The following is a 23,323-nucleotide window of genomic DNA, read 5'->3' on the forward strand; positions in this document are numbered from 1 at the left end:
TTGAATAGCAATGCATTGTACTCTGTTGAGGTATGCCGTGTGGCTCCTCACATGCCAGGTGCAGAGTGCCTGGCTTCTGCGCTGGAACTGCCCGTGTGTGATGTATGTTTCTCACTTGTGCACAGCAGCAGGCAGGTCGGGAGTCTTGGTTTGTGCTGGGTGGTTTGTATGAAAAGCCTTTGAGAAGGAGGCGGATAAGGAAAAAGGAGGTTATAGACTGAATTAGATGATACCCAGGGGTTTGTGTTAATTTTACCAGTTTTGGTAATGATGTTATGTTTTGGTAAGAAAAACATCTATTTTTTAGTCAGTATTGACATAAGAGAGGAAATGGTAAGTTGTCTGGAATTTGCTTCAGAATATCTTAGGCAGGATTTAGAAACCCTAACGGATACTTCGATCAAGCAGATGAAGTAAATATTAATAACCTTGATGTGGGAGAGACACATGGAGGGTTACTCCACTACCCTTGCTCCCATGTTTGAAAATGCCTGTATTCAAAAGGCACCTAAGAGCCCTGGCCCTCAGCAGCCTTTCCTCTGGCCACTCAGGTAAGCAGACCCTTATCTTGTCTGTCCCTTCCTTCCAGACACTGTACAATGTGAGAGCTGAGATCCTCCCTGCTTCGGGGGTTGAGCACTGTAGGACAGGCTCGCTCTGCTCCTTGGAGGTGTCTATCACACGGCTCGCCGACCTCCTGGATGTGGACAAGGATGAAGCCCTCGTGGAGTCTGAGGAATATTTTTCCACAAAGCTTATGTACGAAGGTAGGCCTCAAGCTCTTCTTGATGGTGTGATGCTCCATGGCCTTCAGTGAAATGTGGTGTCCTGGAAGAGAGTGTTCTAGAATCACAGCATTTGCCTGATAGATTCAGGATACAACAAAGTCCTGGGCTCACTGAACACAGCTTTGTTATTACAGTATTCTAACAAGCATTGTGCAGCAGTCTGGGGACTCAGGACCATGGATGCATCTGCTCTTCTGTGTAGGGTTCGGAGTCCCACCATTGCCCTAATGCTGTTTCAGCATTCTCCCAGTGGCAGAAGCCCCTGACCACACACGACCCTCTCTTACCCTCTCCAGGCCCTGTAGTTCTCAAAATCCCTTTAATGAATCAAATGTTTATTATTTTTAAAACAGCAGTGGAACCAGCAGAATGGCTCAGTGGGTGAAAGTACCTATCATTGACACTCCTACTTGATGGCCCACAGTGGAAAGAGAACCAGTTCCCAAATGTCCTCTGACGTCCACATGCATGCCATGGCATGCATATGCCTGTGACACATGCACATACATTAATAGTAATGTAAAGAATTCATTTTAACAAAACACCCGTGTTCTAGGTGTGGTGGCACATGCCTGTAACACCAGGACTTGGGAGACACAAAAAGAAGAATCAGGAGTTTAAGGCCAGCCTTTATTACAAAGTGAATTCTAGGCCAGCCTGGGCTACTTGAGATTCTATTTCAAAGTCAGGGTTGGAGAAGTGGCTTGATTGCTAAGAGCAAGCACAAGGACCTGAGACCAGTCTCCAGAACCTACATAGAAAAGCTGAGGATGGTGACAGACACTTGAGATCCCAGTGTGGGAAGGCCAAGACAGGCAGACCCTGGTGCTTACTTGCCTGCCAGGCTAGTCTGCTTAACATGATCCTGGCCAGTGAGAGGCCGTGTCTCCAAGCAGGGTGAATGGTGCCTGAGGAATGATGGCCAAAGTTGACCTCTGACCTCCGCATGTGCACACATAGGAACATACATATACACATGAAATAAAGCAGGGCTGGCAGAAGGCCCAGGAAGTAAACGTGTGCTTTCTGCACAGTCTAACAATCCCTGAAACCCACTCTGGAAGGAGAGAACTGACTGACTCCCAAACCTGTCTTCTGATCTCCACGTGTGTGCGGTGACATGTGTGTGCCTGATTCACACAATGTGAATATCATCGTGTATAAACACACAGTAACAATAAAATAGTACAGTGAACACATAACATATTTTTCATGAAAAGTCACTGTTCCCAAGTAGAAAAATAACAGTACATGTGATGGTGTGGGGTCTTTCATCTCTTTGCTATCTAGCTGAGTCAGAGGTAACTGAATTTCTGTGCCTTGTCTGTGTCCACTCTGAGGAGAAACAGTGTATAATTGAAATACATGAGAAGCCTTTACAGGCCACCACTGCTTGGAGTCTGAAGTGCTCATTTCATGCAGCCTTCCCATCTGTCCTGTTTTGAGTGGATCTTTGGCCAGGTGTCACTTTGTAGCTCCATGAGTGTGCGATTTCCCAAGTGTACACATCTTCGAGTTGTAGACGTATTTCATTTCACAGCATCAGAATCCACATCTGAGTAGCTCAGCTGCACGGGGAGCTGGGGCCGTCCAGTGCAGAGGCATTCATACAGCTTGCATTCAGGCTTCGCTAACTCCAATTTTTGCTTAAAGTCCCAAGTTTTTTCAGTCATGATAAAGACTGACTGGGGATTTGGGGGAAGGGGGGCGGGTGGTGAGGGGGCTGAGACGGTCTCACTCTGTAGCCCAGGCTGGCCTGAAGCTTATGGAAGTTCTCCTGCCCCGGCCTCTGAAGTTCTGGAATGACAGGTGTGAATCACCATGCCTTGTTCTAAGCTGTTTTCTTTGACATGACATGCCCGCCTCATGTGGTTCATTTTCAAGAAAATATCTGCTAGTTTGCAAGTCATTATCTCATGTACCGAGCTGTTGTGAGGAATGCCCCGTTCAGCACACAGTGCAGAACACTCTACACACTTCTGCTCTCTGCTACCATCCTGCAGCTGAGAATGTGAAAAGCATGAAGCACCAGGCTGAAGTAGCTCAGATGTCCTCAGATACTGATGATGGGTAAAACAGTGGACTCTGATTACACATGGTGTTTTGACTGGATGTCTTTACCCCTCTTCTGAAGAGGTTACACATTGAGATGGGGGCAGTCTCTAGTGACAGCATTACAGGAAGGGGGTGGATTAGAGGTTGGCAAGGGTCAGAGTGAGGGTAGGCAGCCTTTGTGGTTCTACGGAATTAGACCGCGCCTGACCCAAGTGCCTTTGAAGGTGGTGGGCCTTTGAAGACTGCTGCCTGGTGGCCATGCTGTGCCAGTGCAAGTTCCTATTGCTTTTGAGACTGCACAGTAGTAGTGTGACTGCTTTGTGGAGGAAGTTCTTCCATACTGGTGAAAAATGTGAGGGATATGATGGTGACTATGGCCTGTGCCTTCATCAGAACCAACATGAGTGTGGCATGGAGGCAGCAGCCTGGCGCTCACTTGGAGATCAGGGCACCCTGCAGCCGTACTTTGAGACCTGCCTCCCTGCCTGTTCTGTGGCACTGGCTGGCATCATGACCGTCATCCTTGCTGTTTGTCTGCTTCTTGTGGGGAGGATCTGTTCCTGCTCACCATCCTGGCCCTGGGCTGAGTTAGGATCACCCTAGTTCATTTGGGGTGACTTTAAGAAGCATGTGGATCAGCTGGGCAGTGGTGGCGCACACCTTTAATCCCAGCACTCCAGAGGCAGAGGCATCACAGAGGATCTCTGTGAGTTTGAGGCCAGCCTGGTCCCCATAGTGAGTTCCAGACCAGCCAGACACTGTTTTAAAACAACAACAAAATAATCTATGTTGATGAAGCTGTCACATACTTAGGCCCTGCTGTGTCTAAGATGTGCCACAGTGATGCAGTGTGTGCCACCTTTCCACATCCTTGGGAAGCATCTGAAGGCCAGTGTCACTATTCTTACTCCAAGAAGGGTCACACCCAGGGCCAGGAGCCAGGCAGTGTTGGCCAGCTTTTTATCACTGTGAAATCCAGAGGAACACATTTTCTTTGGCTGGTGGTTTCAGTGGGTTCTACTCGCCATCAGTTGGCTCCATTGCTTTGGAACTGAGGCAAGGCAGAAACATGGAGGCTGGGGAATATGATGAAGGTGTCTGCTCACTTCATGACACACCAGAAGCTGAAAAGAGAAAGGATCTGTGGACAAGAGAGACCCTTCAAAGTCACGTCTCCAGTGACCTTCGTCCATCCAGACCCCACCTCCTAACAGCCATTTGCATGAACTTATCACTGGCATCCTTGTGATATGATCCTGCAGTAGTACCACCAGTTGAGGACCAAGCCTTCAACACGGGAGCCTTTGGGAATTTGGAGATCCAAAGCACAGCACAGGTCACTGGTCTTTGCAATTACTCACAGACAGATCTGTCTCCTGCCACCTCCAAACAGCCTCGTTTAACACTTCACTTATCTGATGGGAAAGGTGTTTTCTGTCTGCATCTAATGTGACCCTGTCTAAACTAGAACTAACTGAGTGTTGCACTAAAACAGTGGGGTGCCTTGATTATCCGCGCATGCTCACTGGAAGGGGTCCCCTCTGCTGTCTGTACAAATGCCATGTCCTCCTCATTTCAGTTGTGGACAACAGCAGCAACTGGGCTGTGTGTGGGAAGAGCTGTGGTGTCATCTCCATGCCTGTGGCTGCCCAGGCCACTCACAGAGTCCATATGGAAGTGATGCCTCTGTTTGCTGGTTACCTCCCCTTGCCTGATGTCCGACTGTTTAAGTACCTCCCCCATCACTCTGCTCACGCCTCTCAACTGGATGCTGGTAAGGAGTTTACAGAAGAGCAGCTGCTTCCCTCCTAACAGAAAGTGGGTCGTGCCTGGTAACCCATCCCAAGTGGAAAGTACTGCAAGTTAGTTCACTCACTGCCCAGACCCACTGAGCACCTGAGCACAGCTTCACCTCCAACCCCCACTGTGCAGAACCTGTTTAAAAGTACCGATGTAGCCAGGCTTGGTTGCCCACACCTTTAATCCCAGCACTTGGGAGGCAGAGGCAGGCCTGGTCTACAAAACAAGTTCCAGGACAGACAAGGCTGTTACATAGAGAAACTCTGCCTTGTAATAAATAGTTAGTTAGTTAGTTAGTTAGTTAGTTAGTTAGTTAGTTAGTTAGTTAGTTAGATAGATAGATCTATCTGCCTTGAAATAAATAGTTAGTTAGTTAGTTAGATAGATAGATAGATAGATAGATAGATAGATAGATAGATAGATAGACAGACAGATAGATAAATGAAGTGCAGATGTAGATGAGATGGGATTCCCCAAATTGTGGGCTTCACAGTGTTCTTAGTGCTGTCCTGATGTTTCCCCAGCCATGGTGGGGGCAGGGCGGGGGTGGGGGGGCTGACCGGGACTGCCCTTTTTGCCACTACCTGGCATCTTGAAAGGACCAAACCACATTGCCAGTTCAGAGTCAGAATCTGAAGTGTGATTTCTACTGAACATAGTGTGAAAGCTGTAGACAGAGCCCTTTTAGAATTAATGATAAAATCTGTATTTGACTAGGCTGTAGCTTCATGTGGCAGACTGAAAGCTAAAACATATTTTTATGGCCGGTAGAAGTTAATACCCAAACCGAAGTCTGTTGCACTAGTTTCAAAACCACAGTAATTGTGTAACGATGTGAAACTCAGGTGACTCTTCTATATCCACACAGCAGCCCAGGTTGACTTCCCCCTTCCCCAGGCTCATGCTGGCTGCAGTGGCTTGGTCTGACTTCCTGTGTCTTCCACAGACAGCTGGATAGAAAATGACAGCCTGTCAGTGGACAAGCACCTAGACGACCAGCTGGACTGCAGCAGCATGCGGAGTAGAGGCAGCACACACTCAGCTTCCAGCAGCGAGCACAAAGGCTTGCCCATGCCCCGGCTCCAGGCACTGCCCGCTGGCCAGGTCTTCAACTCCAGCACTGGCATGCAGATCCTGGTCATTCCCAGTCAAGACGACCATGTCCTGGAAGTCAGTGTTACCTGACGATGCCATGGGCCAGCAAAGTCAGAGTGGCCGTGAGTGCACTTTAGGGAATGTGGCTGGATTGTGGTCTGTGGTAACACACTAGTTCTAACCAGACTTTGGCAGTCCTGCCTAGCTACAGACACAGCAGAGAACAGTGTCCTTCAGCTGCTCAGTGGAGTAGAGAATCACCTCATGTTGTCTATGACACAGGATTCGTTTTCTTTTTTTCATCCCTGACCCTGTCCCCGTGCTGGTACCCCAACTCATCGAACCCTCCCCACAAGACTGGTCTCCTCCCACAGCCTTTCTCTGGGTGGCTCCCCATCCATTTCCGTTTCTTTCAGGTGGACCTTCAGCAGACTTTGCAGTCTTCTTATGGCACTATGTGCCCTTCTGCTCACACAGCCCAGACTCTGGGCAACTTGTGGGCCTCCTGAGGGATGAAACACTGTCCTACACTCCAGATTCCCTAGTTATGGTTTTATAGTAACACCTTTTGGGGCCGGGGTGGGGTGGGAGGGAACATAACCCCTTCTGTGCCTTGGGATGCCCGGCAGATCACAAGGTCCATCTGTAGAAGCCACATGAAAGGTACTGGAGAGACGACCAGAGCACAGGGAAGTGTGATGTGGTCATGGCTTAGGCTAAAAGTTCTGGATCCCTGATTCTCCCTAATGTTGATTGAATATCATATGCACTTGGAATTAAATCTATATTTATTATAATTGTTGGATGTGGGGGTGAAATGTTTTCTCTCACTTTAAAGTCTGCTCATGTATTGTAGCTGTATAATCGACATCTTTTGCACCTTAAGTCTTGGAACTGAAGATGCTCCATCCGGAGTGAAGATGAGAGAGGTCTCTCTTGTGCTCTGGTCAGTCGTAAAGAAGGACTCAGGGCCTGGAGGAGCCTCTGCTGGTCCACTGGGTTGCAGTCATGCCGCACCAATGGGTTCATTGACTTTTGGTTGTAAATTTGATTGTACATATTGTTGATTTATTATTTTTAAGAGTACAGACTAACTGATGTAATGTTTGTGTATAAGTTGCACCAAAAATCAAGGACAAAATAAATGTGTGTTTGTTTTTACTGGTGTGGAAGTCATAGCTTGTAAATACATGCTGTATGTATTAAACGTTTTCATTCCTCCGAAGTGATGTATTTTTGTACATATGAGATAGAGTGCTCTGGGTTCATTGGCGTGGCTTACATGAGTGGAACCTGAGACACAGAGCTGGACGAGGAAGCAGTGGCTGTCCCCCAGGGACAGAGCTTGGGCACAGGGAATCAGGAACACAGGCAGAAGCCAGGAGAACCAAGCCAACATTTTCAGTATTTAGTGTATTTCCTTTTTAACTCAGTCAGCAAATAAAGGATGGTGTTATTCCCGCCCCCTCCCATCTCTTTCATTTGCAGGAATTGGAATGCATACCAAAAATAAATATTTACTGAAACTTACTTTATTGAAGTTTAAAATGAATAAGCTTGGGCAAGCTAGTTATGCAGACTAGGACTTTCTTACTTACTGAACGTTTATAACCCTCTGAGATCTGTTGCTGTAAAACTTGAGAGTTGCCCTGCAGATGTCAAAGTCCGTGTATGAGGAGGTCTCTCAGACTGGCTCCTTCAGAAAAGCTTCTGCCTGGCACTGTTAGATCTCCCTCTTCATGTGTGCTGTACTGCTCATCTTAAGAGTGGAGTCGAAGTCTGCTTTTACCATGCCTTGGCTTTCAGAGTTCTCTGGAGATTTGTAATTACATATATTTAGAACAAAACAACAGGAAATCTAAAATGTTGATGGTAGGTCTGTCAGTCTGGAAACAGGATAAAATCAAATCTGTCAAGGGATTTTTTTTTTCTGCCCTCTAGCTACCCAGAAATTACATGTGTGTGTTTTCAAGATGGGAGATATCACCCAAAGTCATCCTTCTATTTGTGGAGGGGCTAGGAGACTGTCACTGGATTCTGTCGTAAGGGTATGTGTGAGACAGGCTAGATTGGTGAAGATGTAGCAGATGTTAGACATTGTGAAGCCAGATAGGGAGGGAGTGTGTCTCAGAAGCAAGAACACCAGCGTTTACAGACAGCTGGTACTGCGTGTAGCTACAAGCAGCAGGAAAGAAAGTCCGTTATAATCGTTGATAGTTTCTTGGAGTCTCCTGTGATTGGAAGGACTGTAACTTCTGATTCCAATGTGGGAATTGTATTTAATGTCTCCTGCCTACAGCCCCATTGTGCAGCAGCCTAGAGTGGGTGCCTGCAAGTTTCAGACAAGAATAGAAATCTTATGAAGAGGAGATAACTTGGCTTTTTCTCTAGGGTTTAAAACAAGGTTAAAGCCGGGCAGTGGCGGCGCACGCCTTTAATCCCAGCACTTGGGAGGCAGAGGCAGGAAGGTTTCTGTGAGTTCGAGGCCTGCCTGGGCTACAGAGTGAGTTCCAGGAAAGGCGCAGAGCTCCACAGAGAAACCCTGTCTAGAAAAACCAAAAAAAAAAAAAAAAAAAAAAAAAAAGAAAGAAAGAAAGAAAGAAAGAAAAGAAAAAAAAAGTTAAATTTTAAAATGAAATTAAACATGCCAAGTTTTATCTAAAAACACAAAATTATGCTACTTTTTATGAAAGAACTGGGAAGATCAGTGTGATTCCCTTCAACCATGATGCTTAAAATAAGCCCTACGTGACTTTAAAATTTTATTTCTCAGGAAGACCCTTCTTTGTAAGACAGCTGGCAGCTGTTCTCTGGGACTCAGGCTAGGAAAGGTGAAGGCTGACCTTGACATAAAGGAGTTGGTTCTATCTTCACAGTATTCTGTAATATGTCAGAGTAAAGCCACTGTACAAAGACCGTTTAAAAGTGTAAGCATTAAAATTCTAAAAATACACATTTTAAGAAGAAAGTCCGTTTGAACTTGGTTCTTTTGCGATGGCTCGGTCATAGTCGAGTATGCGGTGATCTGCCCGCTTTCATAGTTCCTACCCGGGAGCTCGCAGCAGCTGCGATCCAGACATTAGCTTGGTTCTCCATGGTCCTACTTGTCTCGCTGAGCCTGCGTAGTGCCGGCTGGCAACGAGGAGGGGGCGGTGCTTCTCCGGACGCTGCGGTCGTGGTCCCGCCCCGGAAGTGCGTGTTCTGCGCGCCGGAGGTAGTTCGATTCCGGAAGTAGCTCAGGACAGGTACCGCACGTGTGGCTGCAGGATGAAATTCGCTTACCGGGTGAGCAGCGGCCTGGGCGGGGGCAGTGGGAGGGCGAGCGAAAGCTCGGCGGACGCGGGAGATACTGGGGTCTGCCTGTGGAAGCACTGGTGGGTCGGCCCATCGCAAGCTGTTGCTCCTTTTCCTTTCCCAGTCACACTGAAGCCCCGGTTCCCTTCAGAGTGGGTCTCAGCCTTGTCCTCACTCATCCTCTCAGACAGTGCAGCAGTGGCTGCTGAAAGGCCCTTAACACCAAACCTCAAGCCACAGCTAGCTCTCTACAGGGCCGCCAGTCCTAGGAGCAGTCACACCTCTTAGGAGCCAAGCTCTGCCTGTTGCTACGTCGTTGCATAACTGTCCACCTACAACCCAGGCCCTGGCCTGGCTGAGTCCTGCCAAGGTTTCAGTCCAGGCAGTCCCTCTCATCAGCTACCTGACTGCACTCCTGGGCTGCTGTGTTCGGACATCAGTCTGATTGATTGCCTATGTGCCATTTCTCTTCATATTGGACATAAAACACAAGGTCCAGGTGTCTGCATTGAGCTATGTCTGCTGGATGTCGATGCTTGCATTTGATAATTGAATGGGTGCTGATGCATAGCATTGGTGTGGTGAGCACCTCCTGGAGCCCTGTTCATTGACGTAGCTTCTCTTGGAATGGGGATCTTATGGCTGTCCTTCTGTGCCTGGCAAATGCCTCCTTCCTTGTTGGGAGTCTCTTACCCTTAGTGGGAACCCTGGACTCCTGAGAATTAGGTTGGGCTCCTGTCCTGCCTAGGGGTCAGGCACTTTGCCACCTCTGCCCAGATGCTTCCTGTCACCATTTCAGAGAGTTGACACTGTTTTCTTTGTGTTAAGACGACTTCATTCTCTTTGCAGTTCTCGAACTTGTTGGGTACAGTTTATCGGTGTGGAAACTTAAATTTCACATGCGATGGAAATTCTGTTATCAGCCCTGTGGGAAATAGAGTCACTGTGTTTGACCTTAAAAAGTAAGTATGGAGAAGCAATGTTAGCAGTGACAGTTAGAGCCTGTACATGAAGGCTAGCTGTCCTCTGAGCCTTCCTCCTTGTGGCTTGCAGGGCTACTGGATTTAGGAGGCCACTGGTCATGGTAGAGTTGCCTGTGGGGATACCCAGTCTTCATTTTAGTGTCTAAGATACCCACACTACCCTTAAAGGGAAAGGAAAAGTCATGTGCCTTTCAGCTAGTGCCTGGCAAGGGACCCTACCTCTTCTATGGAGGTGGTGGCAGGTAGGAGGGTTATCTCAAAGGTGAGCATTTACTATCAGGAAGAAGCCTCTGAGGACCCGAGGACACGTGGTTTGGAGAGTTCAGGCTGCCCTGGACCCTTGCTCAGTAGCCCTGATGGTTCCTGGCTTCCCTAATCAGATGATCAGATCTAGAATGGGCAGCTTGGCAGCTCGAGGTCAGGTTTAGCTTTGTGAGTCCCAACAAATGTGCTACCCACTTCCTGTCTGGCTGGGAATAACTCAACCCCATCCTGGACTGTCTGAGAGGCTGTGGGCTGACCCTGGGTAGCCTGGGCAAGAGCCTCCAGTTTTTCAGGCCGCTGTGCTCTCTGTTCTGTTTCATCAGTTGGTTGGCCAGCTCTGGGCCTCTGTTTCCAGACTGTGTCGGATGGGGCAGTGGTGGAACCTGCTCTGCCTGTTGGTGATGACTCGGGGAATGACATTATAGAGTCTAGTCAGGTCTTCTATGTCGCTGTTTCTTTAAATAGCATCTTCTTAGGGACTTTGGAATAAAGAGAACCTGTGGCAGGAGAGTCAGCTGATAGTCTAGCCATCTCCCCTGTCCGAGTGCACAAGACCAACTGTGCACTGGGGTGTTTGTTTCTCAGCAACAGATCAGATACGTTGCCCCTGGCCACTAAGTACAACATCAAGTGTGTGGGGCTGTCTCCAGACGGTCGCCTTGCAATCGTCGTTGACGAAGGTAATCGATCTTAGTGTGGGTCGGCACTGGGGTGGCCCTGTGTCCGTTGTGCTGTGTGACAAGGGCATCACCACAGCCAAGCTCAACTCTATAGCGTGGGTCCGGGAAACCCATGTCCCATGCACCGCAGCTTCCTGCATTTCAGTGCAGATGTGCTGCATCTGGGGTCAGGTGGCCACGGTCTCACTCTGGCCTCTTGCAGGGGGCGACGCTCTGCTAGTCAGCCTGGTCTGCAGGTCGGTGCTACACCACTTCCACTTCAAAGGCTCCGTGCACAGCATCTCCTTCTCCCCTGATGGCAGGTAAGAGCATCAGTCTCCTGGCTGGATGTGGCTGTGGGTACCACTCTGTAAAGAGCAGGATACAGGGCACTGGTCTTGGGTCAGCTCATATCATATCATATGCCCCCCTCATATCACCTGTGACCCTGTTTCTTCTTTCTGCAGAAAATTTGTTGTTACTAAGGGCAACATTGCTCAGATGTACCATGCCCCCGGAAAGAAGCGAGAATTCAATGCATTTGTTCTGGACAAAACCTATTTTGGGCCCTATGATGAGACTACGTGCATCGACTGGACAGATGACTCCAAGTGAGGCTGGGGGGCACCTTGGGCCATGTGTCCCTGGAGAGTGCAGTTTCCTTCTATAAGCCATGGCTGCATTTTAAACTGTGCATGTGCCTTCTTCTGGTTAGGTGTAGCCTCCAACTGAGGAGCCAGTAGTAGACTGAGCTCCTGGCTCTAAGTGAGGGCTACAGTATTCCTTCTTCTCTTTGCCACTGTAAACCTCCTAATAGAATGCAGATCTTTGTAGAAACGAGTTCCCATTCAGTTTGTCAAGAACACCCAAGCCAGCTCCCGAGGACTGGTTCCCACCTCATACACTGTCTGATTGTCCTTACCCTGAAGTCATCTGTGGGTTTTTGGCTTGTCTTGGGTGCTTGGGAGAGGTTGGTGGCAGTCACAGGATCTCTCTTGTTCCTGCACACTGTCCAGACCTCCAGCAAGCACAGAGCCAAGACTGCATTGTCAGTGCCCTGCCGCAGGATGCTGCCTCTGCACAGCAGCAAGCCCATCCCATGCATTTGACTGTGTAGTTAACAGACATCTAGGGTGGAAGGCAGCAGCTCCCATTCCTTCAGAAAGAAGCAGGGGCTTATGACTGTGTGGCCACAAGAGGAGCAGCACTGTCGTGGGCTCTGAGAAAGTGTCTCTATCCCAGGTGCTTTGTGGTTGGAAGCAAAGACATGTCCACCTGGGTGTTTGGAGCTGAACGCTGGGACAACCTCATCTACTATGCCCTGGGTGGACACAAGGATGCCATTGTGGCCTGCTTCTTTGAATCCAACAGTCTAGATGTATGTACGTCCCTTGCCTGCCTAGCTTGGCAGTCTAAGCCTCTGTGAGGCTGCCTCTAGGTTGTTTGGGGATCTTTCAGGATTATCCCTGGCCACTGCCCTGGTCGGATGGCCCTTGGTGGAGCTGGAATCCAAAAGCTAAACTGGAGGGGGCACCTGATACAAGGACCTGGGCATCAGATGAGTGGTCTGTTTCCAGTCCAGGTGCTTCTCTTACAGCTGTACTCACTCAGCCAAGATGGAGCCCTGTGTGTGTGGCAGTGTGACACACCCCCTGAGGGCCTGAAGCTGAAAGCCCCTAGGGGCTGGAAGGCAGACCTACTTCAGAGGGAGAAGGAAGAAGAAGAGGAGGAGGAAGATGAAGAGGAGGGGGATCGGGAAACCACCATCCGAGGGAAGGCCATGCCAGCCGAGCAGGAGAAGGCTGGGAAAGTGAAGTACTCACGGCTGGCCAAGTAGGTCTCCAGGGCTGAGTATTCCAGGTCTATACTCCTCACGTGGGGACTTTACTGGGGAGGACCTAAACCTAGGTACAGAGAACAAGCCCTTGAGTGTGTGAGCCTGGATTGGGGTCCTTAAGTATTAGATGTAAGACCCTGTCCCAAAGACTAGAGGACCTACTGCCTCATAGTCTGGCAGGAGGGGAGGTAGGCCTGAGGAGACTGATATCATATACAAAGGCTGGTCATGGTCACCTGAGAGCAGAATTAATAGCTGGGGTAGCCATACTTCACCGCAGCCTGCCCTGTTGTGGCTGTTCCAGCCTTTACCATTCTCTTCACTTATTTGGCACTCACTGTGTGCTGGGCTCTGGTCTTGGCCCTGGGAACATATCACCAGGTTTCCATTTGAGAGGTATGGAGGGATTGTTTGACCCTGTGGTGTGACAGTGGCAATATGGTGGGGCTATGGGCAAAGGAATAGTCATGTCAGTTCTGTTTCGAAGACACCTGGCATTGGATGGGAGCCACTGTTCAGGGTAGAGAAGGACAGGACCATCATGGCATCTGAACTGGAAGATGAAAATGTCCAGGATAGGAAAGAGCTACTCTACAATGTCAGACAGAGGTGGAAGAGGAGGTCTGGATGGACTTAAGGTCTCTGTGAAGTCTCAGGATGTCCCAGCAGAGTCAGGACGTAGACCAGGATGGGGTGTGCTTGGCCTCATTCTAGTGGGAGAGCATCCACTGTGCTTGTGGGCAGGTGTCAGTGCAGAAGGAAGGAGTCTGTCTGTGGGCAGTAGGGAAAGGGCTGGGGTGGGACCTGTGACGAAGACTCAGGGAACAGGTCGCCTTCCCCAAACGTAGGGGTGCTTCTGGGGTCCTTCACATGCAGATAGGAGCCGCTAGAGAAGGCAGGTGTGCTAGGAGACAGTGGGTCTGGCTGCACACCCACCCTGAGCTTGGGGACAGAGCCCTTGTCCCTCTGTCTGTTGATGCAGGTACTTCTTGAATAAAGAAGGAGATTTTAACAACCTGACAGCCGCCGCGTACCATAAGAAGATTCATCTCTTGGTCACAGGTTTTGCCTCTGGAGTCTTCCATCTGCATGAGCTCCCAGAGTTCAACCTCATCCACTCCCTGAGGTGAGTCTGGCTCACTGGGGTGCTTCTGTACATGCGCAGTGAGGCCCAGGGTGAGTGTGTGTGCAGAGCAGCTTCCCACCAACCTTTGCGCCCCCTGCCCCAGCCACAGGTGTCAGTCTCGGGCGTGGGGGTCCATTCTCTGTCCTTGGGTCTTTTCATTCCGTTCTTACCTCGGGAGTGTTAAAGTGCTAGTTCCTCAGTGACTGCAGGCAGGTGCCAGCGTGCGGGGACCTGAGCTCCTGCAGCGGAAGAGGGTGCAGCAGTGGACAGGGTGCCCACTTCTCTTCACCCTCCCTCCCTATGCTCTCGTCTGCCCAGTATCTCCGATCAGAGGGTTGCTTCGGTTGCCATCAACAGCTCTGGGGACTGGATCGCCTTTGGCTGCTCAGGTTGGTTTCCCTGCCCTAAAGACGAGCTAAAGTCGAGCCTTGCAAAGAGCCCAGTGAAGCCAGACTGGGCCTTGTGAGGCCCCAGAGTGCCACGCTGTACATTCTGTAGTAGATACCAGCTCCCCTGGGGAGTAGAACCACAGCCGTTCTAGATGGGGTGTGTGGCAGGACAGTCACTGAAGGCTACAGATCGTTGCTTTTCTGAGACCCATGCTCATACTTAAATGTCAGTCCTTCAATGGCCCCTTGGTCTTGGCCTGCAGCAGGTGCTCATATCCCTGCCTAGCAGTCCTGGACCTGCCCTCTGCGCCAGTCCAGCCACCTGCCGGCTGCAGATAGTGGGACCACTTCCCATGCCCTGGGCTGCCTTAGGCCTATGCTCTTAATGAATACTCAAGGTGAGCCCAGACCCAGCTGACTGCATTGCAGGAGTAGTTGGGGATACCCTGTCCCATCCTGTGTGCAGAGGCTAGGGGTAGGTGTCCAGACAGTACCTCAGCTTTCCTGTACCCACAGGCCTGGGCCAGCTGCTGGTGTGGGAATGGCAGAGTGAATCCTATGTGCTCAAGCAGCAGGGCCACTTCAACAGCATGGTATCCCTGGCCTACTCCCCTGATGGGCAGTATATCGTCACTGGTGGGGACGATGGCAAGGTGGGTACTGGCTTCATTGGGCTGAGCTGTGGGTAGGCCAGGTGGGTGGAGGTTTGGCCTTGATTTCTCGGGTTTAACAGCCCCAATGGGCCCCTAAAAGGCTTTAACCATTTAGTGGACTTTGCATGGAGGGAGTCCAAGTGTCCATGTTTCTGACTCTGTGACTGTAACAGTGCCAGTGGCCAGCATCTGAAGTGGCAGGCTTTTGCTGGGCCTGCCTCAGGCTAGAACTCCCATTGCCCCCCACACATGCCCTCAGTCTCCACTCAGAGGTGACGGGAGCCGTGGGGGGCAGGTGGCCTCTCTAGCCATCACCTTGTGTAGCCGCTATGCCTGTGTGTGAGGCTGCGTGGACAGGCTCTGGGGTGGCTGTATTCATGGCTCCATACGCTCCCACTATAGGTTAAGGTATGGAACACCCTCAGTGGCTTCTGCTTTGTTACTTTTACGGAGCACTCCAGCGGGGTCACTGGTGTGACCTTCACCGCCACGGGCTATGTCATTGTCACCTCCTCCTCGGATGGAACCGTGAGAGCCTTTGACCTTCACAGGTGAGTTCCACCCTCCAAGCACGAGGGCTCCAGTTCCTGTGTGGACAAACACTCAAGAGGTGCAAATGTGTGTTGGAGTCTACCTTGACCTTGTTTTTGTTCAGGTACCGGAATTTCCGCACCTTCACGTCCCCACGCCCCACACAGTTCTCCTGTGTGGCTGTTGATTCAAGTGGAGAAATCGTCTCTGCAGGGGCGCAGGATTCCTTCGAGATCTTTGTGTGGTCCATGCAGACAGGCAGGCTTCTTGATGTAAGAGCGATCTGGTCCCCTGGACCGTGGACTTAAGGCGCTGGGTGGCAGGTGGGCAGGGCTGTCCTTCTTTCTACCTTGCAAAAGCAGTGCAAGGGCTGGGCCTCGGACCTGGGTGTAGAGCCAGGCACAGACCTCCATGGAACAAGCAGCAGCAGCAGTTGATGACAGAGGGTTCAGCCTGGCCTTTCAGGGCTTCCCGCACTCCCTCATTACAGCCTGCCTCAGCACCCCAGCCCTTCCCACCTCTGCCTCTGTAGGTTCTGTCTGGCCATGAGGGGCCCATCAGTGGTCTCTGCTTTAACCCAATGAAGTCCATCCTGGCCAGTGCCTCTTGGGACAAGACTGTGCGCCTGTGGGACATGTTTGACAGTTGGAGAACCAAAGAGACCTTGACTTTGACCTCTGATGGTGAGCTGTGGCTGGGCTCTGTAGATAGGACCCAGGGCCAGAGCTGTTTTTCTCCTGTCGCCGTCCAGCCTTGATCTTCTCTAGTATGCCTCTTCCTTGATCCTAGTTGTGTGTTTGACATGAGCTCAGTGGGGGGTGAGAGTGATGCTAGAACCCCCCCCCCCAGGTGCAGCAGCTAAGCAGCCCCCAAGGTTGGTGTCGTGACCAGAGAAAACCGGTTGTTTAGTCCACTGGCGGGCTGCATCAGACCTGGAGCCCGGGGCATTTGTCATGCGCCCTGTTGCTTTCCAGAGCTAAACCCGAGTCCCTGGGAGTGGCCAGAGCAGACTACTATCGGGAGACCTGTGTGCTTCCTGCCCCACATCTGGCCTTAGGTCTGTCACCTGTAGCATCGGCACACTGCGGTCCTGAGGCTCTCACCCTAGGCTGCCTCAGGCTAATCTTGGTTGTGACTCACTTCCAGCCTGGCTGCCCTTCTGTCAAACTTGTGTGTCTTAGCAAAGTCCCCTCTGCATCATCACTGAGGTAGCCAGTGGTGCTGGTTTGTTCCCAGCTGGGCTGTGCTGCCTTCCAGGGTTGGTGCTGCTCTCAAGGGGTATCCTTGCACCTTGGGCTTCCCTGGTCTCCTGGGCCTGATGTTGGTCTCTCTCTAGCCCTGGCTGTGACTTTTCGGCCTGATGGTGCAGAGCTGGCTGTGGCCACACTGAACTCACAGATCACCTTCTGGGACCCTGAGAATGCTGTACAGATGGGCTCCATCGAGGGCAGGCATGACCTCAAGACAGGCAGGAAGGAGCTGGACAAGATCACAGCCAAACATTCAGCCAAGGGCAAGTGAGTGTCAGCTCTTCTGGCAAGAGTGAGGGATGGCCAGCACAGGGCACAGAGGTCCCTTGGCCAGCTTCTTTGCTAAATACGTTCTGAGACTGCCTAATCCTTAGTGGAGGTAGGTGGGGCCTGAGCCTCCATAGCAAAGAGGCCGCTTCTGAGAGCCAAGCAAGTCCACATCAAACCCAGCATGGAAACGCCGTGGATTTGCTGGGTTTTCCACATGCAGGAAAAGAGTGCTCCACTTGGCAAGCCATTGCCATTAGCCTGGTGTGGTGGCCCCAGAGAGACCAAGAAGGCCACTAGCACGTGTGCTGCTTTTTGTGCCCCCTTGGGATTAGAACCACATAGTTCTGGACCGGTTCTAGGCTGTCTCCAGTGGTTAGATGGGGCCATCTGGGTGTGTGCTGGTTTGGGTTCATAGGTTTACCTTTTGGCTGAGGTTGGCCAGGGAATCTTGAGCAACAATAATGTGAGAAGTATTTGCCTCCTGGGGTGTCACTGTGGGGTCCCTACCTGCTCCAGATGACTTTTGAGCCCACGTGTCAAGTGCTTGGTGCTTGAGAAACTGTCTTCCACTCAGGGCTTTCACCACCCTGTGTTACTCTGCGGATGGGCAGAACATTCTGGCGGGAGGCATGTCCAAGTTTGTGTGCCTCTATCACGTGCGGGAGCAGATCCTGGTGAAGAGGTTTGAGCTTTCCTGCAACCTCTCTCTGGACGCCATGGAGGTAAGCAGCGGTGCGGGCCTTGTAGCAGGTGCTTTGGCTCCATGGGCCTTGAGTGGGCCAAGATGTCGGCACATAGCCTATGGCTGTGGCAAAGCAGGAAGGCTGTATTGGCCCGACTGCCCAGAAGACCCTCCACCCCCCAGGGCCTGGCACCTTCACTATCTTTGGTACTGATACCACTTGGTTAGGATGCTTGGAAGACAGGAGCATTTGGTGTAAACTGGCTCAGGGCAGGTTTAGAGGCTCCTTCAGAGCCCTGTAAAGGAAGAGAACAAAGGCAGGTCTTGACCAGGTACAGCTTTCTGCCTGGCCCTGGCCCCCTGTGCAGCCCCAGTATTACAGGCCTGTGTCCTCTCTACCCTTTAGATATCTGCACTGCCCTCCTTGTTTACCAGTCTGTGCCCCAAACCCTCCTCATACGCGGTCTGCCTCAGGAATATGGCTGAGGGCTCTGAGCAGGCCTGTGGTGTCTTGGTGTGCGAGCGTGTGTGTGTGTGTGTGTGTGTGTCATGCTCTGAAGAAGGTTCTGTGGCTAGGGTCCACATGCCAGTTAAGGCACAGTTGGTGACATGGGCAAGAGCGAGATGAGGGCGGCTTCTGTTGTAGGAGTTTCTGAACCGAAGAAAGATGACAGAGTTTGGCAATTTGGCCCTCATTGATCAAGATGCTGGGGAGGAGAACGGCGTGGCAGTTCCATTGCCAGGTGTAAGGAAAGGTGAGCAGAAGCCTTTCCCTGCCCACCACCCACTTTCCTTGATGACACTGCTGCTCCCTCCATGAGGCTGCACTGAGGAGTCTGGTGTTTCCGCATTGTGACATTTGGCTGGAACCTGGAATGCCTGGGCTGCTTCATATGGGAGAAGGCCCCATCTGTTTCTCCAGAGACTCGATGCTAGGAGCCACCCAGGTCCCAGGTAGATTGGCCCAATACACATGAGTTGAAAAGCTGGAGTACCTTTATGGAGGCTTTCCCTGGGCCAGCCAGACCCACCTGGACTGGGCAGACCTCTGAACCAGAAGAGTGGTCTGCTGGCCAGTGGATGCCCTCAAGAGCTCATGCCCTCAGACCTGTGCACTGATGCCCAGCTTCATGAGACCACAGCACTTACGACGGTTCTCGGGCTGCTGGCAGATGGTTGGAAGGACTGCTTCCCTCCTGAACTCTGGGAAAGCTGTTCTTTGTAGGTCCCTGTGACTGCAGTTGGGCAGCACAGTGGACCTGAAGGCTGGCCTCAGAGTGCATTCAAGTAAGCACGCTTGTTTTTCCTCCTCAGGTGATATGAGTTCTAGACACTTCAAACCTGAAATCAGGGTAACTTCTCTGCGCTTCTCTCCCACTGGTGAGCCTGGGTAACCCTCATAAGCAGGTGCCAATTCTGATAGGTGTTAGGGCCTTTGTTCCCACGGGTAGGGGCAGTGTTGAGCTGCTGCTGGCAGGCTCTAGGCATTGCTGTCCTGTGAGTAGGAAATGACTGGCCACATGTTTACCCTGGTTCTTGATGTGAACAGCTGTGAAATTCCATCCACACCATAATGAGCTATAGTGGGATCCTAAGCCCTGCTCTTGGAGGGGTAGGACCTGACAGTCCACATGGCCTTCCTCAGAGGCAGTCTCAGCACCTCAGCTATTGATAGTGCCTTTCCCACCTTTCCTCTGTCCCTCCATGTTCAAGGGTCTGCCTAGGCCTGAGGCCTGCCAGGTTTGTGTGTTCCATTATTATAGCCAAGGTCTGGGGTCCTGAGCCAGTGGTCTGCAGCACTAGTGGAGCAGACAGAGTGAGGTATGGTGTGTTGTCATTCTGTGTCAGACACATTCGGAGATGATCACCCCATATCCCACTTCCCATATTGGGAGGTAGACCAAGCTGTCCATGAACCACAGCCTGAGGCCCAGATCTGTTCTATCTGTCCTGTCACACAATTTTGTAGCCTTGGTTTCTCTAAGATAGAGCCACTGTTGATTATGCCCAGTGTGTGGGCACACCTTGGGTGTGGGCAGCTTGAGCAACTGCAGCACAGACTATGGCCTTCAAGGCTGTGGGTCTGCCCTGTTCTGGGAAGCCTGCTGACTCCTGGGACAAGCCAAGGCAATGGGCATCTGTGCTCTGGCTGGGCGGTTACAGCCCTGGAAGAGTGTCTGTCATAAGTCTGTCGACACTGAAGTGGGGTAAATGAGCTTCCCAGAGTTGAGGGAGTCCCTCTGCTGCTTGCTCCCTAGGGCGCTGCTGGGCAGCCACCAGCACAGAAGGGCTCCTCATCTTCTCTCTGGATGCCCAGATGCTCTTCGACCCATTTGAGCTGGACATCAGTGTGACGCCTGGGCGGATCCGTGAGGCACTACGGCAGAGGGAGTTTACCCGGGCCATCCTCATGGCCTTCCGGCTCAATGAGAGGAAACTGGCACAGGAGGTCCTGGAGGCTGTGCCCCAGGACGAAAGTAAGCCAGGACCGCCAGCCCTGGCCGCTGGTCCAGGGGAGCTCCGGATGTCTCCATTCTTCCTGGCGACTTCTTTGCAAACTGATGGTGGCTTTTCTTCTCTCTGCAGTTGACGTTGTCAGCGCTTCCCTTCCTGAGCTGTATGTAGAGAAAGTGCTTGAGTTCTTAGCTGCCTCCTTTGAAGTATCTAGGCACCTTGAGTTCTACCTTATATGGACCCAGAAGTTACTTATGTCACATGGACAGCGACTGAAGTCCAGGTATAGAATGGGTTCCCTCTTGCTCTTCTCCTGTGGGTCAAGTCACCCGGCCATTTGGTCATGGCCACAGGGAAGCTTCCCGGCACACACACACTGACAGCATCTTCTTTTCAGGGCGGGACAGTTGCTGCCTGTAGTCCAGTTCCTTCAGAAGGGCCTCCAGCGACATCTGGATGACGTTTCCAAGCTGTATGTGCCTTGGGGTTGGTGGGCAGGGCAGGGCAGGGTAGGGTAAGGCAGGGTGGGGCAGGACAGGACTCATGCAGCTGGTTCTGGTTAAGATTGCTTCCTGTGGTGTCTGATTTGGGCCGGAATATCCTGGTGTTAGAGATGCGTGTTTTGCTCTCTGCTGGGTGAACTGAGTCCATTTGCCACTCACAGTGGGATCTGAGTGTGATGACCACCTCTGGGTGTGACTGACGTTAAAGTGAGGACACCGTGAACCCTTGCCACAGTTGGACAGGTGCAGGTGGGACATGCCTGAGGTGTAGTGAGAGCCCTTCACCCTGGGGTTGGACACTTCACAATTGCAGGGCCAGGCAGCCTGGCCTGGATTTACACATCACCTCTGGGCAGTAAGAGGTGGCCACAGGTCTTATTGCCAGGCAACCTGGATTCTTGAGATCTATCAGTGTGTGCACGTTTCCCTGGTGTGGTGGTGATGCCAGTGTATAACTACAGTATTTGGACAGTGCTAGCTAGAAAGACCCCATATCCATCCTTCCTTTCCTCAGCCTCCTCCTCCAGGTGGTTTGGTGATCTGTGAGCAATTGCTATGTGTCCTAGCTAGGCTTAGAATATCCCTGTCTACTAGTCTCTCCATACAGGGTCCCTGAGAGAGGCTGGCACCTGGGCACTGTGGTTCCCATAGTCCTCCTGATTATCTTTACAATGCTTCTGAGTCTAGAGCAAGCCCTTCCTCCTTGTGCCCTTTCTTCCTGCCTGGCTGAAGGAAGGCTGGTGTTGGAGGTGGTTATGCTAGGATGTAGCGCTCTGCTTAGCTAGCCTTTCCCTGGCCGATGCATCCCTGACCCCACAGACTCTTGCATCTCCGTCTCCTCCTCCAGGCCTTGCTCCTGGTCTAATATTGTTGCCAAGGCTTAGGCTTTACTGGCTTTGTGTAGATTTGTGAGGCAGCCCTGTATATATGGCCATAGCACCCACAAGTGCAAGGTGCAACTTTTCCTTTCTACTGGGTTCTGCCCTCAACCATGGCTCTGGAGATAAGGTCTGAATCATCCCCTTAGTCCTGTGAATGTGGAGAGTCAGCCCCCTGGCTCTGTAAATGGCTGTAATGGAAGGGCCAGCAAGGAGAGCAGCCAGATGCTTCTCTACACTGGGTGCAGCAGGAACTGAATCAGCCTGAGAAAGGAGGAGATAATTTTTGGGAACAGTGGCATCTAATCCTGCTGGCAGGGTGGGATGCATATGCTGACCTAATGTCCTGTGTCCCCAGCTGTAACTGGAACCGCTACAACATCCAGTACGCTCTGGCAGTTTCCAAGCAGCGGGGCGTAAAACGTACCCTGGAACCCTTAGACACAGAAGAGGACGCAGACACGTCTGATGATGACAATCTGCACCTACTCAGGAGAGCTGCAGATGAAGAGGAAGAAGAGGGGATGCTGGTGTAGAACCACCACCTCACAGCCTGAGTGATGGGAGATGGAGATGGGACCACTGTGCCGAGCCCAGGAAGTGAGAGATGCCAGAGGCCTCAAGAGCCTGCAGCCGGGACTTCCTATGAGACTGCACATGCTGCCCTGAGGCAGCAAGCCAGCCTTTGAGGTCCAGGACCAGGATGGATACAGTGGGCACATGTATGCTGTAGGCCCAGAATGCTTTTTTAGAAGTGTGGACTTGCAAACTTCCTGTCAGAATTATTTATATTTTTAATATGAACTTCTGAGAATGAATTTTTTTTTTCCAACTTAGGGTTGAAAAACTTTTTTTTTAAATGTGAGGACTTCACTTCTCAACTTGGAGTTTCTGACGATTATAATGTGTCCTGGGTGAGACATTGTCTTTAAGTAAGCAGGGTAGATCAGAGTGGCTCTCTGCTCAGGCCTGTGGCCCAGGATATCTATATGTAGACAGAGTGAGGCAGAAAGTGTGCTGGGCTGACCCAGAAGGGTGTATGTGACAACCCAAGGCTGGCCAGGGAAGCTTGTACAGATCTGTGCCAGTGTGTACAGGTTATGTTTGAGAGGAGTTGGTCCCTTCATGCCAGAGTGGTGCCTTACTGATACTTCCTGCTCATGTGGTTGACCAAGTTCTGCATGTCAACTCACCAGTGAAGTGACCCACAAGTCCCAACTCTCATGCCGGAATACTAGACCATTGGCCTCTATGTCCAGGCTACAAGAATTGATCTGTGTGACGCCTGGCGCACTTAGAGCCATTGCTGTTACACTCAGGCTGAGCCATGCCATGACACTGTCCTGGTCACCTGGGATCCATTCAGGCTTGAACAGTGGGTGTGGAGAGAAAGCAGAGCTCAGCCTGGTGTCACCAGGTTTCCTGTTCTTGCAGTGTTTCTGTGTGTAGCTTGGGATAGTGGGGGAGGCACTTCTGCCTGCCCAGGGGCAGGGTCCTGGCCGCCCTGGCTTGTTTTAGTGCCCTCCTGTGATTTCCATCTGCAGTAGTGAATACAATTTTATGAAGCCTTACCACTTTTGTCTGTGTATGTGGTGCTGAATGTGGAACAGGGCTCGGGGAATGATGGGCAAGTGCTGCTGAGCTGTACTTCAGCTATCGCCCATCTCTAACAAGTTTAATTATTATACCAGAACCAGGGCTCAGTCACCCTTTGGAGTACCTATAGGTCTGCTCCTTGGTAACCATACCCATCTCCACCCCTGTGGACAGCCAGATGCAAATTGCCTGACACTCCATTGAGGGTTTTTTTGT

The 23,323-nt window shown here is 51.2% G+C and overlaps 2 protein-coding genes across 4 annotated transcripts in view; both read left to right on the plus strand.

Moving 5' to 3' along the window:
- The window catches only part of Trappc10 (trafficking protein particle complex subunit 10), a 64,698-nt gene extending 57,735 nt beyond the window's left edge, over positions 1-6,963 (plus strand). The window contains exons 21-23 of the mRNA XM_052744545.1: positions 590-767; positions 4,423-4,617; positions 5,590-6,963. Of these exons, the coding sequence (XP_052600505.1) occupies positions 590-767; positions 4,423-4,617; positions 5,590-5,828 (612 nt within the window). The 3' untranslated portion in view covers positions 5,829-6,963. The remainder of the gene's footprint in view (positions 1-589; positions 768-4,422; positions 4,618-5,589) is intronic.
- A 1,951-nt stretch (positions 6,964-8,914) lies between these two features.
- On the plus strand, positions 8,915-23,082 carry Pwp2 (PWP2 small subunit processome component). 3 transcript variants are annotated; one of them, XM_052744546.1, is made up of 21 exons: positions 8,915-9,023; positions 9,882-9,994; positions 10,865-10,959; positions 11,162-11,261; positions 11,406-11,549; positions 12,181-12,316; positions 12,536-12,771; positions 13,758-13,901; positions 14,220-14,290; positions 14,807-14,943; positions 15,346-15,494; positions 15,599-15,746; positions 16,007-16,157; positions 16,811-16,991; positions 17,569-17,716; positions 18,323-18,431; positions 18,991-19,056; positions 19,935-20,153; positions 20,263-20,413; positions 20,528-20,602; positions 21,870-23,082. In XM_052744546.1, the coding sequence occupies exons 1-21, from the start codon at positions 9,006-9,008 to the stop codon at positions 22,045-22,047; spliced, it is 2,769 nt and encodes a 922-aa protein (XP_052600506.1). In that variant the 5' UTR covers positions 8,915-9,005; the 3' UTR covers positions 22,048-23,082. The 3 variants fall into 3 exon arrangements, with proteins under 3 accessions (XP_052600506.1, XP_052600507.1, XP_052600509.1); XM_052744547.1 differs by lacking the exon at positions 10,865-10,959 and having other exon boundaries at positions 8,932-9,023; XM_052744549.1 differs by lacking the exons at positions 8,915-9,023; positions 10,865-10,959 and having other exon boundaries at positions 9,064-9,994.
- The last annotated feature ends 241 nt before the right edge of the window (positions 23,083-23,323 follow it).

The sequence above is a fragment of the Peromyscus californicus genome, unplaced genomic scaffold (genome assembly GCF_007827085.1).
Source record: "Peromyscus californicus insignis strain IS unplaced genomic scaffold, ASM782708v3 Scaffold_19__1_contigs__length_69161282, whole genome shotgun sequence".
Taxonomy (NCBI): domain Eukaryota; kingdom Metazoa; phylum Chordata; class Mammalia; order Rodentia; family Cricetidae; genus Peromyscus; species Peromyscus californicus.

What these genes read in the sequence shown, in the direction of transcription:
- Pwp2 (XM_052744546.1), top strand. An exon ending in GACTGGACAGATGACTCCAA is followed by an intron (nt 11,550 to 12,180) that starts GTGAGGCTGGGG and finishes TCTCTATCCCAG; the next exon opens with GTGCTTTGTGGTTGGAAGCA. An exon ending in AACCTCATCCACTCCCTGAG is followed by an intron (nt 13,902 to 14,219) that starts GTGAGTCTGGCT and finishes TCGTCTGCCCAG; the next exon opens with TATCTCCGATCAGAGGGTTG.